The 14,578-nt window shown below is 31.8% G+C and overlaps 1 protein-coding gene across 5 annotated transcripts in view; it reads left to right on the forward strand.

The window, feature by feature from the left end:
* The window catches only part of LOC143225971 (RNA-binding protein 41-like), a 42,086-nt gene that overhangs the window by 637 nt on the left and 26,871 nt on the right, over positions 1 to 14,578 (forward strand). For all 5 annotated transcript variants that reach the window (XM_076456271.1, XM_076456251.1, XM_076456261.1 and 2 more), the window contains exons 2-4: positions 976 to 1,112; positions 6,303 to 6,492; positions 12,777 to 13,433. In XM_076456271.1, coding sequence (XP_076312386.1) covers positions 976 to 1,112; positions 6,303 to 6,492; positions 12,777 to 13,433 — 984 coding nt within the window. The remainder of the gene's footprint in view (positions 1 to 975; positions 1,113 to 6,302; positions 6,493 to 12,776; positions 13,434 to 14,578) is intronic.

The following is a 14,578-nucleotide window of genomic DNA, read 5'->3' on the forward strand; positions in this document are numbered from 1 at the left end:
GAGTTGAAGGCATCTGTTACCGCGGCATTTGGAACAATAATCCCTGCTATGTTGAGGTTTTGATGACAGTAGAGGTATGAAGTTGAAATCATGGCAATGGAATATTGTTTTTCTCAACGTTAAACACCATGTGAAATAGTCTGTTGCTAAGAGTAGAAAAGATGCTATTTTACTTTAACTAAAGCTTCAGATACTGTCATCAAAACCTCAATATACATGGTTGCCCGTAAGTTTCTACCCATCGATATGTTATTATAAACAACGTTATAATACTAATGATGAGTTGAAAGCATCTGTTACCGCGGCATTTGGAACAATAATCCCTGCTATGTTGAGGAAAATGTCTCACAGTACATAACATCGCATAATATTATCCAGCGAGAATGAGGAACAGCACACAGATACACTGGATACATAAGATATATGGATGGGTAGGGACTTACGGGTCACCTTGTATATTCAGTCAAGTACATTTACATCTTTTATAATATAACAACACTTACGAAGTTTCATTAATCCTACCTAACGAGGTTCTTCCTGCTAGATACAAAGTAAGTCGAAAATTTATTAGGAAAGTGATATATATAAATATATAGTGCTAGAACTGATATTCTTGAAAGAAAAGAAAAAAAAAATCTTTAAAGGATTCTTTAATGACATCTAATAAATTTATTGACAATAATCAGGCTATGTACTTATGTAAATCAGTCATACTACCAATATGAATTATTAAACATTTCAAAACATTATTGGTTTAGTCTGCCTACTTCAGATTAGGCTGAAAACCAAAAGTGAAACCTTTCTTAGTGTATGAACCAAATATGTGAATGTAGAATGAACATGTCTCTTGATCATTGCAAAATGTTTAATGTTTCAAATTTATTGTGTCATAAATCCAAGTAATAACGTTTGAAATAAATACTATTTTTGTTGCAATTGTTATTCTTTACCTTTTTTGTAATTATTTTAATGTAGGAGATAAGAGTCATGATCAGAAAAATTAATAATGCAGTTTTTGAGGAGGAGGGCCATTATGGTACAGAGACAGAAGGAGAGAAACAACTCAGAAGTATTGTTGATAAACAGCTTGATACAAAAATTTCACTTAAACAGTATGTAGAAATTTCTAAGTTTTGAATGCATTCTTTTACTTTTTTTATGTACATTTTTCTCAAAAATTTATATATAGCAATCAATTTATCTGTAATTGTAGCTGTTAGTATTTCTGCTTTTAAAAGTATGCAAGAAAAGAAATCAGTGATTAAATTTTTGGTAATTTATAAAAATATTGTAAGTTATTAGTTAGAAATAAAACATTTTAATCTTACAAAGTTTTAGTTTATGTTATGAAATTTTAAATTTGTCTGAATGCATTGCTTACTTTACTGTATGTTAGAAGTTCTTTCTGTGATTGTGTTGTATTCTTTTGCTTTTTTTTTAAGTTAATGTGTGTTACATGTTTTGTATATATATGTATGTATGTGTATGTAGTAGTGGTAGTAGTAATGACTGAAAACCTTCAAAAAAGTATTACTGCATCCCACAGATTGATACCTAGCTATTCTACGATGATCAAACTTAAATGCAACAACTTTGGGTGAAAGGCTAGTTGAGACCAACTGAAATATGTATATTCTCTTGCATATCATGTTTTATATATACCTATTAAATTTCAAGCTCATTGTGAGTAATTTAATTATGTTTAAGAGAAATCATCACTGCATTTGTACCAACTCTCCTTTTGGGTACATAATATATTTTATCTCAATGCTTATTATGTTACCTCCAAAAATGACTCAGTATCTAACATGAATGGTATGTCTGCAGACTCACACTGGTAAAAACTGGGTTTTGATACTAGTGGTGGGCAGAGCATAGATAGTGCTTTGTGCTCAATTACAAACAAACAAATTAACATAAAACTTAAGAGACAACATTGTGGCTTTTTCATCCACCTAAAAAACAACTCAAATTCAACTTAATTATATAAATATTTAACAATTCTTCTATTAAACTCACTAAATTTATTACATCTATGACATGTGAAGGTTACCAATTCAAAGGCCTACCACCTTGTCAGGAAACTAAAATTGTCTAAGCTGAAGATGATTTTTACCTTTCTAAAACTTATGCTTGTGTTCCCTTGGCCTCCCAGTTTCATCACTGTATAAGAAAAAGTTGATATATCAATACTGTGAATTCCTTTAGTAACCTTAAACACCTTAGTTGTATTCTTTTGTTTTTATCCAACTGTAAACATTTTTTCTTACAGATGTAGGTGAAAATGACTTAGAGCTTGTATGACACTTAATACTTTACAAATTGTACAACATTTCTTTGCATCAGAACTTGTTTCCATAGTATAATAGGTGGTCACATGTTCCTTCAAAAGTTGCACTTATGATAGCATTACTTCCACTAGTAAATCCTTGGTTTCTGTATCTAATAAAATTGGTTCTTGAAGAGTTGTAGTCAGTTCTTTCTTCAGTTTGTTGAATGTTTTTCTACAACCAATATCATGGAAAACTAGTTGATCTACTTATTATTTGTATAGATAACAAGTTTTGTGACATTAACCAATTCTGAACAAATTCAGTTTCTGCTGAATCAGTAGATACTCCCCATCCATTGACTATATTTTTCAGAAAGCCTGCCTAGCAGTGAAACAATATAGTTCTTTTAATTTAGTTGAAGTTTTGCTTTCTTTAGTTAATCCAAGTATATTTCTTGTACCATCTCGAGCATTGATAAAGGTCTTCCTATGTATGATTGTCACCCAAATAAATGAGTACAACATTCCAGGAAGTTGATAGAGAATACATTGCATTAGTCATTCAGATGCTATAGATTCCTTACATAAATAGTCATTCAACAAATTGGTTTGACCTATTATCTGCAGTAAAGGCTATCTTTTTTCAGGTTGCTTTATTGACTTGCACTTATTTGATGAAATATGTATTTTCTTTATGTAAATCATTCAGAGAGAGTGAATCTTTGTCAGTGGATAAGATCTTTCTTTTTGACTTCTGGTAGATGATATAGAACTTTATGGAAATCATTCTTCACAAGTACAGTTGGTGATGCCCAAGGAATGGAACTCAATTCTATTATTCTTTCTTTTATAGCTTTCATTTCTTTTTGAGTCTGGGCTTGTTTTGAAACTGAGAGTCATCTTGCCAAATTATGTATTGGGGCTGCATTTCTGGTATTAGTCTTATGAGATATTTTATTTGTCTATCTTAGTATTATGTAAACAATTCATGTGAGCTGTGGTGCAGGTAGGTTATAAGCTCTTGTAAACAAGCTGATAAGATCTCATCAGATGAAGAATAAACACTGAACTTCCTACCTCTTGTTTCTAAGATGTTCTTGGTATAGAAATATTGTTTAAACAAAATTATATGTATTGATGTTCCATACAGAATTGATTTAGGTGTCATAGCTGTTTGTGCTTATTATTCTAATAATGATAAGTTTATTCATGATCCACGAAAGTTTATTCAATTAATAATCTCTCAGAACAAGCTGAAGTGTTTGGTTCCATCATGCTGTGGTTACTGGACTTTGAAGTTGTTTCTAATAAGTCCAGGTATAGTGTGTATTTCTTTGTTTTAATCCTCTTATGCTGTTTTTTTACTTCAGGGACTTTCTATATAAATATATAAAGCACAAAAATCAGTTTGTCACTTGTCTAACTACTACTAGGCTGCTGGGCAAGTCTCAACCAAGCTTTGTACAGTGATGGTTTGGAAGGAGCATGTTCATAACCCCCTCCACCCCATATTATTGTTGTTATTGAGTATTTATTATCTTTTGGCATAAGTTTATATTAGTTATATTTGTAGATAGCATCACATCCTTACACCAAAAACTAAAAAGCATATAAATGTTATGTATGTCAGAGAGTGCACTAGCTCTTTTAGCCACCACATTTTTAATGGTGTTTCTACTCCCTTTCATGAGTCATAACCACTTTTTACTGTACCTGTGAACTTCCAACTTTGGCCTGTAAAACACATCTGTGGTTGAATGAATGTTAATTAATTAATTTCTTGAAACTCTCTGGAAGAATATTAAGAGGTGGGTGTTGAAAGCAGGAAAGAAAAAGCACTCCTACTGGCACTGCTTTGACTGCTATCTCTTCCTACAAAGTTATATTGACCATAACACAGTATATACCATGTTTTAAATATATATTTATTGCGTTCTTAAAGGTTACACACAACTTTTGGTGAGGCAATAATAAACACTGTAAAAATATGTTATAAATAAATTCTGTGAAAGTTAAGATTTTTGTGTAATTTATCATAGCATCCACTCTCAATGTTTTGTAAATTCATAACCTGGAAAAAAAAAGATGGGTACATTTTTTGTTATAATTTTGCTGTACATCAGTGATGAACTTTTGTACATATGAAATTTTGCTGTTATAATCCTTCTGCATTTTTTCTAATATTTTTTATACAGTTTTCATTCAAAATTAATATTTTTAACAGTAGTTCTGTAAATCATGTTTTTTCTAGTTTTATATCTAGGTTTTTTTTATTTTCTGCCCATTTCATCTTATTTTCTTTCACTTTCTTCTTTGTCTTTCCGTTGTTTTATCACTTCTATTAAACTGTCGATCTTGCTTTTAGTGTTTGGCATAATTTTGAAGTTTGGTATGGATTCTTTATTTTTCTTTTTACCCAAATTATCCAACTCCTTACATCATTGTTGTGATGGTATCTGTTTTTGAGTGGTTCTTTTGAATTATTGAGTTCAAAGAATAATGAATATGTCAGTCCACGTAATGATAGTAGTCATTTTATTGTATTCAAGCTTCTCATTTAGTATAACTAACATTCACCAATAGACCTAACCTCAAAATTGAACATGTGACAAAAATTTCACTTGCTTGCTTATTTTTATCTCTGTCTTCTTGGAAATATGTATTCAATATTTACTGCACTGAACCAACTAAGTTATCCACTGATTATTTGTGAGCTAACTCTTTTACTATACCTTAACTCACTTTTTGCATATGGCTTAAATTTATATCCTAAACTTGGGAGAAAATACAAATAATACAAGAATGTTTTGTGGAACTTGTAATTCAAAATATTAATTTTCATTAATATTCTAGTTTTTGTGAAGGTACAAGTTAATAGTTGATTACACGTATGAAGAAAAGTTTACATCAGGCCTGTTGTACATGTGTTTGTCTAGTGCATATATCTTTTGTGTTGCTTTAATGTGTGTGGTGTTCTCAATTGTACGGTTTTTCCTTTAGTAGTGGTCAGGTTGAAGTCATAAAATAACAGAAGAATTCACCAGAAATTTTGTTATGAAATGTATCTGAATTTGACTGAGTTTGAAGCAAATAAAGAGACAGATTATATTTTTAAAACAATAAAAAAGAATTGTTAATCAGTATTTACAAAAACAATCAAAGTTACACAAGTGTATTTGATGCTGCTTTATTGGAGAGAGCTCAGAAAACAAGATGTTAGTGATCTATTCCAGTCTGAAAAAAAAACATTATTTCCACAAAAGACTTGCTTTGTTCTTCCCAGTGTGAAGATGCAACTCTTGTAATTAGCGACCATATTCATAACAATATAAGGGAGGTTGTAGCTTCCCTTATCAGCTGAATTTTGAGAGGAAAAGATAATCATGCACTTGTACACCAGATGCTCCATTTTATAGCAATCTTCCCCACATGAAAGTGCATATGACACCTTATTTTAATAACCCAGTATTTTTTGTTAAAACTTTGTACACTATGAACAAACATTTTGGAAATTTTTATATCAAATGAAGTATAGAACACTTATAAAGCCAACATAACACAGTTTTAAGGGTGTATTTCTAATTACTTTAGACTGTTGGATAAACTGAATTTCTGGAAAAAATGGTTATCAAGTAGGCTTGTATTTATCATTAAAGGTGTTTAAGTTTCAGGTATACATTAGAATTTATCCAAATATGCACTGTACAGTTTTGTCTGTTAATAAATATATAAGTGCACAGTGACTTTCTGAACACCCTGTAGTTTTGTAATAGGGCAAAAAACAGCTCTGAAAAATTCAAGTATGATAGAAATTGTATCATTTCTTCAGTCAGTGATATCAAAGGAAGTTAGAATCATGTACTCAAACACTGACATGTGTACTTGTAAATAATTGTGGAATGAAAGTGTGGATGAATTTGAATTTATTCAAGATTGATTTTTCATCATATAAACATTGCTCAAGCAATATGTGTCTTTTTAAAATGTTATTAGAAAAATAAAAGTTAATTGAAAATTTTCTTATTTTCAGGCAGCTTCAACAACATAAAACTTTTTCACACTCTGGAGATTTTAAGGAAATTTCAGAGAAACTGTCAGGAAAGCGTACCATGAAAGAATTTCAACTGATTGAGTGTGTATTAGAGCAACAAGGAGAACTAAAGAATTGTGGGCTTAGTGAAGAAGAAATAAACACTTATTTAAATTTTCTTGGAAAATTGGTGAGTTAATGTGTGCCACGTCACAGTTTCTGAGTAAACGTTAATGGCACACTATTATTATAAGTCATTGAATAAAGTCACTGTTGAGCTGTACTTTTGAATATTTGGATGATATTAAATTATTTGCTAGACATTCTTATAATTCGTAATGACTAAAAAAACTACTTGTAGAGAAATGTATATATAAAAACGGCTGGTTTAGATTGAGAAAATTTTTTATGTTGAGGAGCGAACAACATTTCAACCTTCTTCGGTCAAAATCAGGTTCACAAAGAAAGAAAGAAAGGGGTAACTGACCAATAGCTTACCACATGTTTGAAGGGAGTTGTATAACTGAGTGTAGGAATGTAGATGGCGTGCTTAGATGTTTGATTATATTTATTATTGCAGGTATAAAGGTGTTCCTTTGCATTGGTTTATTTTGGGCTTGACTTGTTTTATAAGTAAGGCTTCTTTAATTTTGCGTTTGTTTATGCTTGTTTTGTTATTTAGTATTTGGGTGTTTTTTATGGTTATGTTGTGTTTATTTGATTTGCAGTGTTGAAAACCGTGTGAAGGTGACTTTTTGTGTTCTTTGAATCTGATTTCCATTTTCTACTTGTTTTTCCAATATAGAAGTTGTGGCAGTTATCACATTGTATTTTCTAAATAATATTGGTGTAGTGTTTGTCGGTGTAGTTTTTACATTGTATAGACCTGTGCCTGGATTTTGAATAAATTTGGTATTAACTGGAATGTCATATTTTGTTATTAGTTTTTGCCAAATGTTGGTTATTTTTCTGCTGATGTTGGAAGTATATGGTATGCAGCAGTATATGGTTTCATGATTTTTTAATCCATGAGATATATTTACTTTTGTCAGTTAATTTTGCGTTTTGTATAGATGTGTGAGTATAATGTTTTCTACAGTTTGTGGAGGAAGCTTATTAATGTTGATGAAGTATTGTTTTATTTTGTCCTATTCGTCGTTAATTTTATCTGGTGAGCATAGTTTTATGGCTGTGGTTATTTGGTTTCTTAGTATGTTGAGTTTTTGTTTTGTTTCATGTGCTGAGTCCCAAGGAATGTATTGTCCGGTATGGGTGATTTTTCAGTTGATTTCTGTTTTAAATTGTGTGTCGGTTCTTGTAATTCTGAGGTTAAGAAATGATATTTGATTGTTTTCTTCCTGTTCACATGTGAAGTTAATGTTGGGATGTATTGAGTTAATGTGATTGAAAAAATTAAGTGCGTGTTCTGTAGATGTGAATCCTGCAATCGTGTTGTCTACATATCTTTACCAATATAGTAGTGGATATAATGCTGTGTTAATTGCTTGTGTTTCAATTTGTGTCATAAAAATATTGGCTAGAACTGGTGATACTGGTTTGCCCATGGTTAGGCCATTTGTTTGTATATAGTTGTGGTTGTTGAACATGAAATTTGTCTTCATCTGATGAATTCTATGAGGGTTGCTAATTGGTTGCTGGGAATGTCTATAGTTGGGTTAGGGTCTCGAATATAGAGTTCTAAGGCTATCTTACAGGCTTCAGTGGTTGGAACTTCTGTAAAGAGGGATATAACATTGAAACTGGCCATTAAGGCTTTATGATAAAGTTGATTAAGATTAGGCTTGAAATTAAAAGTCTTTGATGAATGAGCTGGCTGATGTTACATATTCAGAGAATGCCCATGCTATGTATTTACCAAAATTGTAATTAAACAATTCATATGTGGACGTTATTGGTCGTAATGGACAATCTGATTTATGAGGTTTGAGGATGCTGTATATTTGTGGTGTGCATGAGTTGGTCTTACATAGGTAGGAATAAAGTGTTTTTGAAATTGTGTTGGCTTTTTTTCATTTTTAGTAGTATTTTGTTTAGTTGCATTTTATGTGTCTTTGTTGGATTTGTGTGTATTGGTTTAAATTTGTTTGTGTCTGATAGGATGTTCTTCATCACCCATACTGGACTATACATTCCTTGGGACTCAGCACATGAAACAAAACAAAAACTCAACATACTCAGAAACCAAATAAACACAGCCATAAAACTATGCTCACCAGATAAAATTAATGGCAAATTAGACAAAATAAAACAATACTTCATCAACATTAATAAGCTTCGTCTACAAACCATAGAAAACATTATACGCATACACCTAGACAAAAAGCAAAATCAACAAACAAAATTAAACATATCCCATGAATTAAAAAAATCACGAAACCATATACAGCTGCATACCATATATTTTAACATCAGCAGTAAAGTAACCAACAATTGCCAAAAAAAAAATGACATTCCAGTTAATATTGAAGAAACAAGTAGAAAAATGGAAATCAGATTCATAGAACACAAAAAGTCACCTTCACACATTTTTGAACACTGCAAATCAAATAAACACAACATAACCATAGAAAATACCCAAATATTAAACAAAGAAACAAACATAAACAAATGCAAAATTAAAGAAGTCTTACTTATACAACTCAAGCCCAAAATAAACCAATACAAAGGAACACCTTTATTCCTATATTAATAAATATAATCAAACATCTAAGCACACCCTCTACATTCCTACACTCAGTTACACAACCCCATTAAACGTGGTTAGCTCTCGTGCAGTTACTTCCTTCTTTCTTTGTGAACCTGACAATGACAGAAGAAGGTCAAAATGTTGATCGCTGCTCTACATAAAAATTTTCGCAAACCAAACCAGCCGTTTTTACATACACAATTCTTATAATTCTTTGAACTTTCTGTAATGAGACAAATGAATTAGCTTAAAATGTTTACTTTGGTATGGCACCCCCTGTATGTATGTGTGTATATATACACTAAACTTACATAAATGATGATAAAACCATTCAGTTAAGAGTATAGCAGTCAATTTCATTTAGATACAAGCACAAGGCTTGTGACATGCAAAATACCTTTCTTGTACATAGGGGGCAGCACTGAAAGAGAATAGCTGAGAATGAGAATGAATTACATGTTTAGTTATGTCAACCTTTTCCAGCCTAAGGTAGGATGCTGATATCACTTAGTCATTCTTTGTTATAGTGGAAATACTAAACCAAATTGCATGAAAAAGAAAACAAACTTCCTAAGTATTAGCCTCATACATACACTGCTGGACAAAATCTTAAGGCCAATGAACATAAAAAAAAACATGCATTTTGCATTCTTAAACTCAACCACTTATCTGAGTAGAGCTTCAAAAGATGAAAATAAGAAAAGGGAAAACAAAACAAAACTTTTTTAACATTTAATAGGTAAAATGTGAACACTATGAAATTAACCTAAATACTAGCTGGTCAAAGAGTTTAAGACCATTCCAAAAAGAAGTCCTAAACAGGGTAGGAAATACCCATCAAGAGGTCTCAGTAGTGAGAATTGACGTCCATTTCTCTAGAGTTCCCTTGCTATCCACCCCCAAACATTTTCAGTGAGGTTCAATTTGGGCAAACACACTGGATGGTCCAAAAGAATCACGTTATTTGCCATGAAAAAGTTCTTTGTCCTGCAGGCATTGTGGATTGCAGCAGTGTTCTGCTGAAAGATCCAGTCATTTTCACACAAGCGAGAGCCTTCAGTCAATAAGGATGCTTTCTCCAACGTGCCAATGTTGCCAGCTGCTGTTTTATGCCCCTGTATAACTTGAAGCTCCATTGTTCCATGCAAGGAGAAAGCACCCCAGATCATGATGGAACCTCCTTCACTGTGTTGTGTAGAAAATGTCTCTGATGGGATATCCTTATCGTGCCAGTAACATTGAAAGCCATTTGGACCATTCAGGTTAAATTTTTCTCATCAGAGAATAAAACCTTCTTTCACTTTTCTATCCCATGTGTGATGCTTCTCAGCAAAGTTTAAACGAGCTGTTTTGTGGTGTAGAAGGAGGCGTAGCCTTTGAAGACGTTTACAGCTTTTAACGCCTATCTCTCGTAGATGCTGTCTCATTGTTCTTGAGCTGTATTCTGCATCCGTAACGATGTTAATCTTTTTTGGCGATTGGCTGGTGTCTTGCCGGATAACCCGTCTAATCTTCCTGCTCAATGCCAACAACATTTTCTTGGGCCAACCACTTGAAATTCTCATTCCGTATCCCTCAGGGTCTTTTAAGAAATTTATAACAGCAGTTTCACTACACCCAATCTCACCAGCGATGGCACTTTGAGAGAAACCTTGCTTTTGCAACTGACAATTCTGTCACTTTCAAACTCTGCCAACTTTTTAGCACTTGCCATGTTTTACCCAATGTAACACAGGAGATGTCAGTGGGAGATGTTAACAATGCTAATGCTTGAACACAAATGACTAAATTTCATTACGTGTTTATCGATTAACACTTCCTTTCAGTATGGTCTTAAACCTTTGACCAGCTAGCATTTAAGTTAATTTCATAGTTTTCATATTTTCCCTATTAAATGCTGAAAATTTTTTTTTTTTTTTCCCTTTTCTTATTTTCATCTTTTGAAGCTCTACTCAAATAAGTGGTTGAGTCTGACAATGCAAAATGCATATTTTTTCTTTATGTTCATTGGCCTTAAAATTTTGGTCAGCAGTGTGTGTGTATATTACACACACACTGGCTTGTAAGCAAATAACCAGATTTTAAGATCATACAATTTGAGAACAACAAGGGATCTGGTTGTCCATCTGGACCAGGGGTGGCTACCTATTTTTCATAGTGGCCACAAATGCGGATAATGAAAATAACGTTGACCACACTGTTAAAAAAAAAAAAATGTTAGTTTAATCAAAATCATTGCATTTCAACTAACCTTCAATGTGAAAATTGATGGGGGTTTTCATCAACAAGTTTCATGAAATTTGGCTTAATATTTATGCTCAATGAGCATCTTAGCTTTGCCACTAAATTTATGTCAGTAAGCTGAGATCTGTGTCTAAACTTGAGAAAGTTTAGCATAGCAAATGTTCATTCACACACCCATGTGGATCCAAACATGGAAAATAATTTTGAAATTACTATCTTTAAAGTACAGTCACTGCTTTTCTTCAAAGACTCAGCAAACTTTCAATGGATGAGAAAGCTTCCACTTCTAAAATAATTCACAATTTTTACAACAATGTCCATCAAAGTTTTCAATTCATCACTTTTAGATATCTGATCACATAAGTTTTCTTGATGCAAAATGCAATGGGAAGATGGAAGCATGGACTTCACATTATTTTCAATTAAATGCTGCTTCAAAAGAGAAACAAATCCTAATTTTGCCCTAATCATGGGATTGAAAACAAAATATATTTAAACACTTGAAAGTTGCACAATAAAAACATGCTTGCAAGAGCATGCAAAACAATGCACACTCAATAACAAACATCTAAACCAGACTGATGATACAAAATCGGTGAAGTCTGTGGCAGTGATGAAGCACACAACATTAACTATGATGTGAGGCAGTGCAGTTGCTGATTACCAAATTTATGATAAGAAAAGTAAATGATGGAAAAAGTTTATTCCAAAACACGAGCTGGCCACTTTGATTAAACTCATGTGTGATTACCCTCTGTTTTTTTCATTCATGAATAGATATAAAACAAATAATTTAAGCCTTTAGCAAACAAACAAAACTGATTTAGTGATTTGGGTTAAATTCTTTGTGATTATAATACAATAAGTAATTCCATAAAGGAAGACATTGAAAACTGTTGATTGAGAACATGAAAAAGCTTTAATTGTGATATATAACACACTTTTCAGGTGTCAAAACTAACATCATAGATTTTTCTTATGACATTTGTACGTATAATTTGATAACATGCCCACAGTTAATTTTTACGTTATGGGATAACTGAGGACTAGGTTTGGTAATGAGAATGGGACTACCTTTCAAAATATACAGAATAGTGTATTTTGGGTTTTTTCTTTTTTTTTAAGGAAGGGATTCTATATATTAGATACAGTAGATACATAAATAGAGTATCTTAACACTGTTGACTTGTTTTAAATTCCTGTATAGGTATTCATGATTTTATGAACTTTATTACAAGTAGTTATGTTCATAAGCTTATAAATGAACTTCTGATATATCAAGAATATCTTATGGGTCACTAAGGATATCTTTTTCTGCAGTTATTATTTGCTTGTGTGGACATTTACCCGTATGTATCAATACATGTTCCTTCAGTAATTAAATTAAGTTAACATTTGTTATGTATAATATTTCAAGGAAGTTGACTCAAAACTTATTTCATTTTTTATGTTTATGTTGTATGTACATGATAATTAAAAAACAAAAAAAAACAATTTCTTTTGTTTCGTTATTATTTTTATAGGGTGGAAAGAAACGCTATCTTTCTATGGAACCATCTATTCAAGAGAAGTGGCTGAAAGAAATTAAGGAAAAAATTTGCTCACATTATAAAACAATTAATGAAGTTTCTGACAGCAGCATGATAAAAAAGCTAACCCGCCAAGAAATGGATATTGAGAAGACTCTCTATGCTGGTTGTGAAACCAAGAAGCATCTTCAGTTTTTAGTCACTTCAAGAAAAATGTCAGAGCTATCCTCTGATGATCCATTTGCTTATATTAGTGGCTTAGCCCAACAAATTGGACAGAATAGCTCCATGATTAACAATCACAATGAATATGACAGTCTCACACAGCTTCAACCAAAATGTAACTGTCAGTTCTCACAGAACAAAAAATGTTGTCATATAAAATGTGAAAAGGAAACAGATTTTGAACAGAACTTTGATGTAGATTCTAAAACTATAAGCAATTTAGAACCAGTGAAAAGTTCTTCAGAAATAAAACTTTCTGACAAAGACCTTGAAATAAAGGAAAGTCTGACATCAGCAAAGAATCCTTCAGTGTTTCATGTTAGTGTTCCACTTAAAGAAAAAGAAATCAGAGAAAACAAACTAAGCATGGATGAAATTAGGAAGTTATCAAGATTTAATGACTACCATCCAGGGGAAGAGAGTCCGGTTTGTCTTCCTATTTTGTAACAAAGTAGTTTATTAGTGATATACAAGATATTATTTTTACTGATGTTTCATATATTTCTAAATAAGAAAATGTGAAATCCACTTCTAGTGATTACACTTACCTATTAATTAATATAATATAAGTAGTAGCTAATGCTGTTTGGTATAATTCCATTCCCTTTTATTTCTTTTATTTTTTAACTTAATGTAATGTTATACAAGTACAGAGCTTGTGTAAATTATATTGCAATAATAATGGTTTGCAAATCAGCAAGTTAAATGACAACCTATATCTGATATAAATTGCTTTGGGAAAAAGTATGTAACAGCTCTTTTTGATTTAAAATATTCATATATTTAGATAATAAAGATATGTTCAGATCACAGATATAGACTTTGCATGATGAGGATTTCCCTTGCACTGAATTATATTAGATCTTAGATCAGTATAGAACACCACGACTGTCAAGAAAGAGACCTGCAACAAGCATGTCTCAGCCTTGGTAAGCAAAGTGAAATTTTAACAGTTGAGTATCTATAGATACAAAGATCAGTGAAAAAGGCTGTTCATGTGCTCGAAGCAACAGTATTTATTATAATGAAAAGGAAATAAGGCCAATAGGGTATATATTCATTAAGATAACATTTCATGTCATACCTCTCCTGTTCAATAGTCACATACTTCACATAGCTGCAGAATGTGATAGGTGTTCTTGTTAGAAAGACTTATTGTCTGTATTACTGAATGCAGTGTTTATGAACATTTTTGTGATAGGACTTGGAATTTCTGCTGGGAAATCATTGCTCTTATTCACTTGATGGATTATGGAAAATTTTGCAGAGAGGAAAATGTGCTTTTGGTTACAACAATTTTACAATGAAGCCTTTTGCAATGTAAACTGTGCTGCAGTTGTGAAGGTGCATGATCATTATATAGAGCATTACTGAACCTAGCAACATTGTAATAATATGGTGAGGCATCCAGATTGTTTTCATATAATGTACTCAACCCACTATATAATTGCTTTTATATGGTATTCATGTAAGTTTATCAAAAATAAGACTGAAAAAACAATTATTTTTGGTTGATTCAATAAAGTTTAGTTATATTTTTGTGGTATAATTGATTTAGTATGTCAAGCAGT

Source organism: Tachypleus tridentatus, chromosome 1, assembly GCF_004210375.1.
Source record: "Tachypleus tridentatus isolate NWPU-2018 chromosome 1, ASM421037v1, whole genome shotgun sequence".
Classification (NCBI taxonomy): Eukaryota; Metazoa; Arthropoda; class Merostomata; order Xiphosura; family Limulidae; genus Tachypleus; species Tachypleus tridentatus.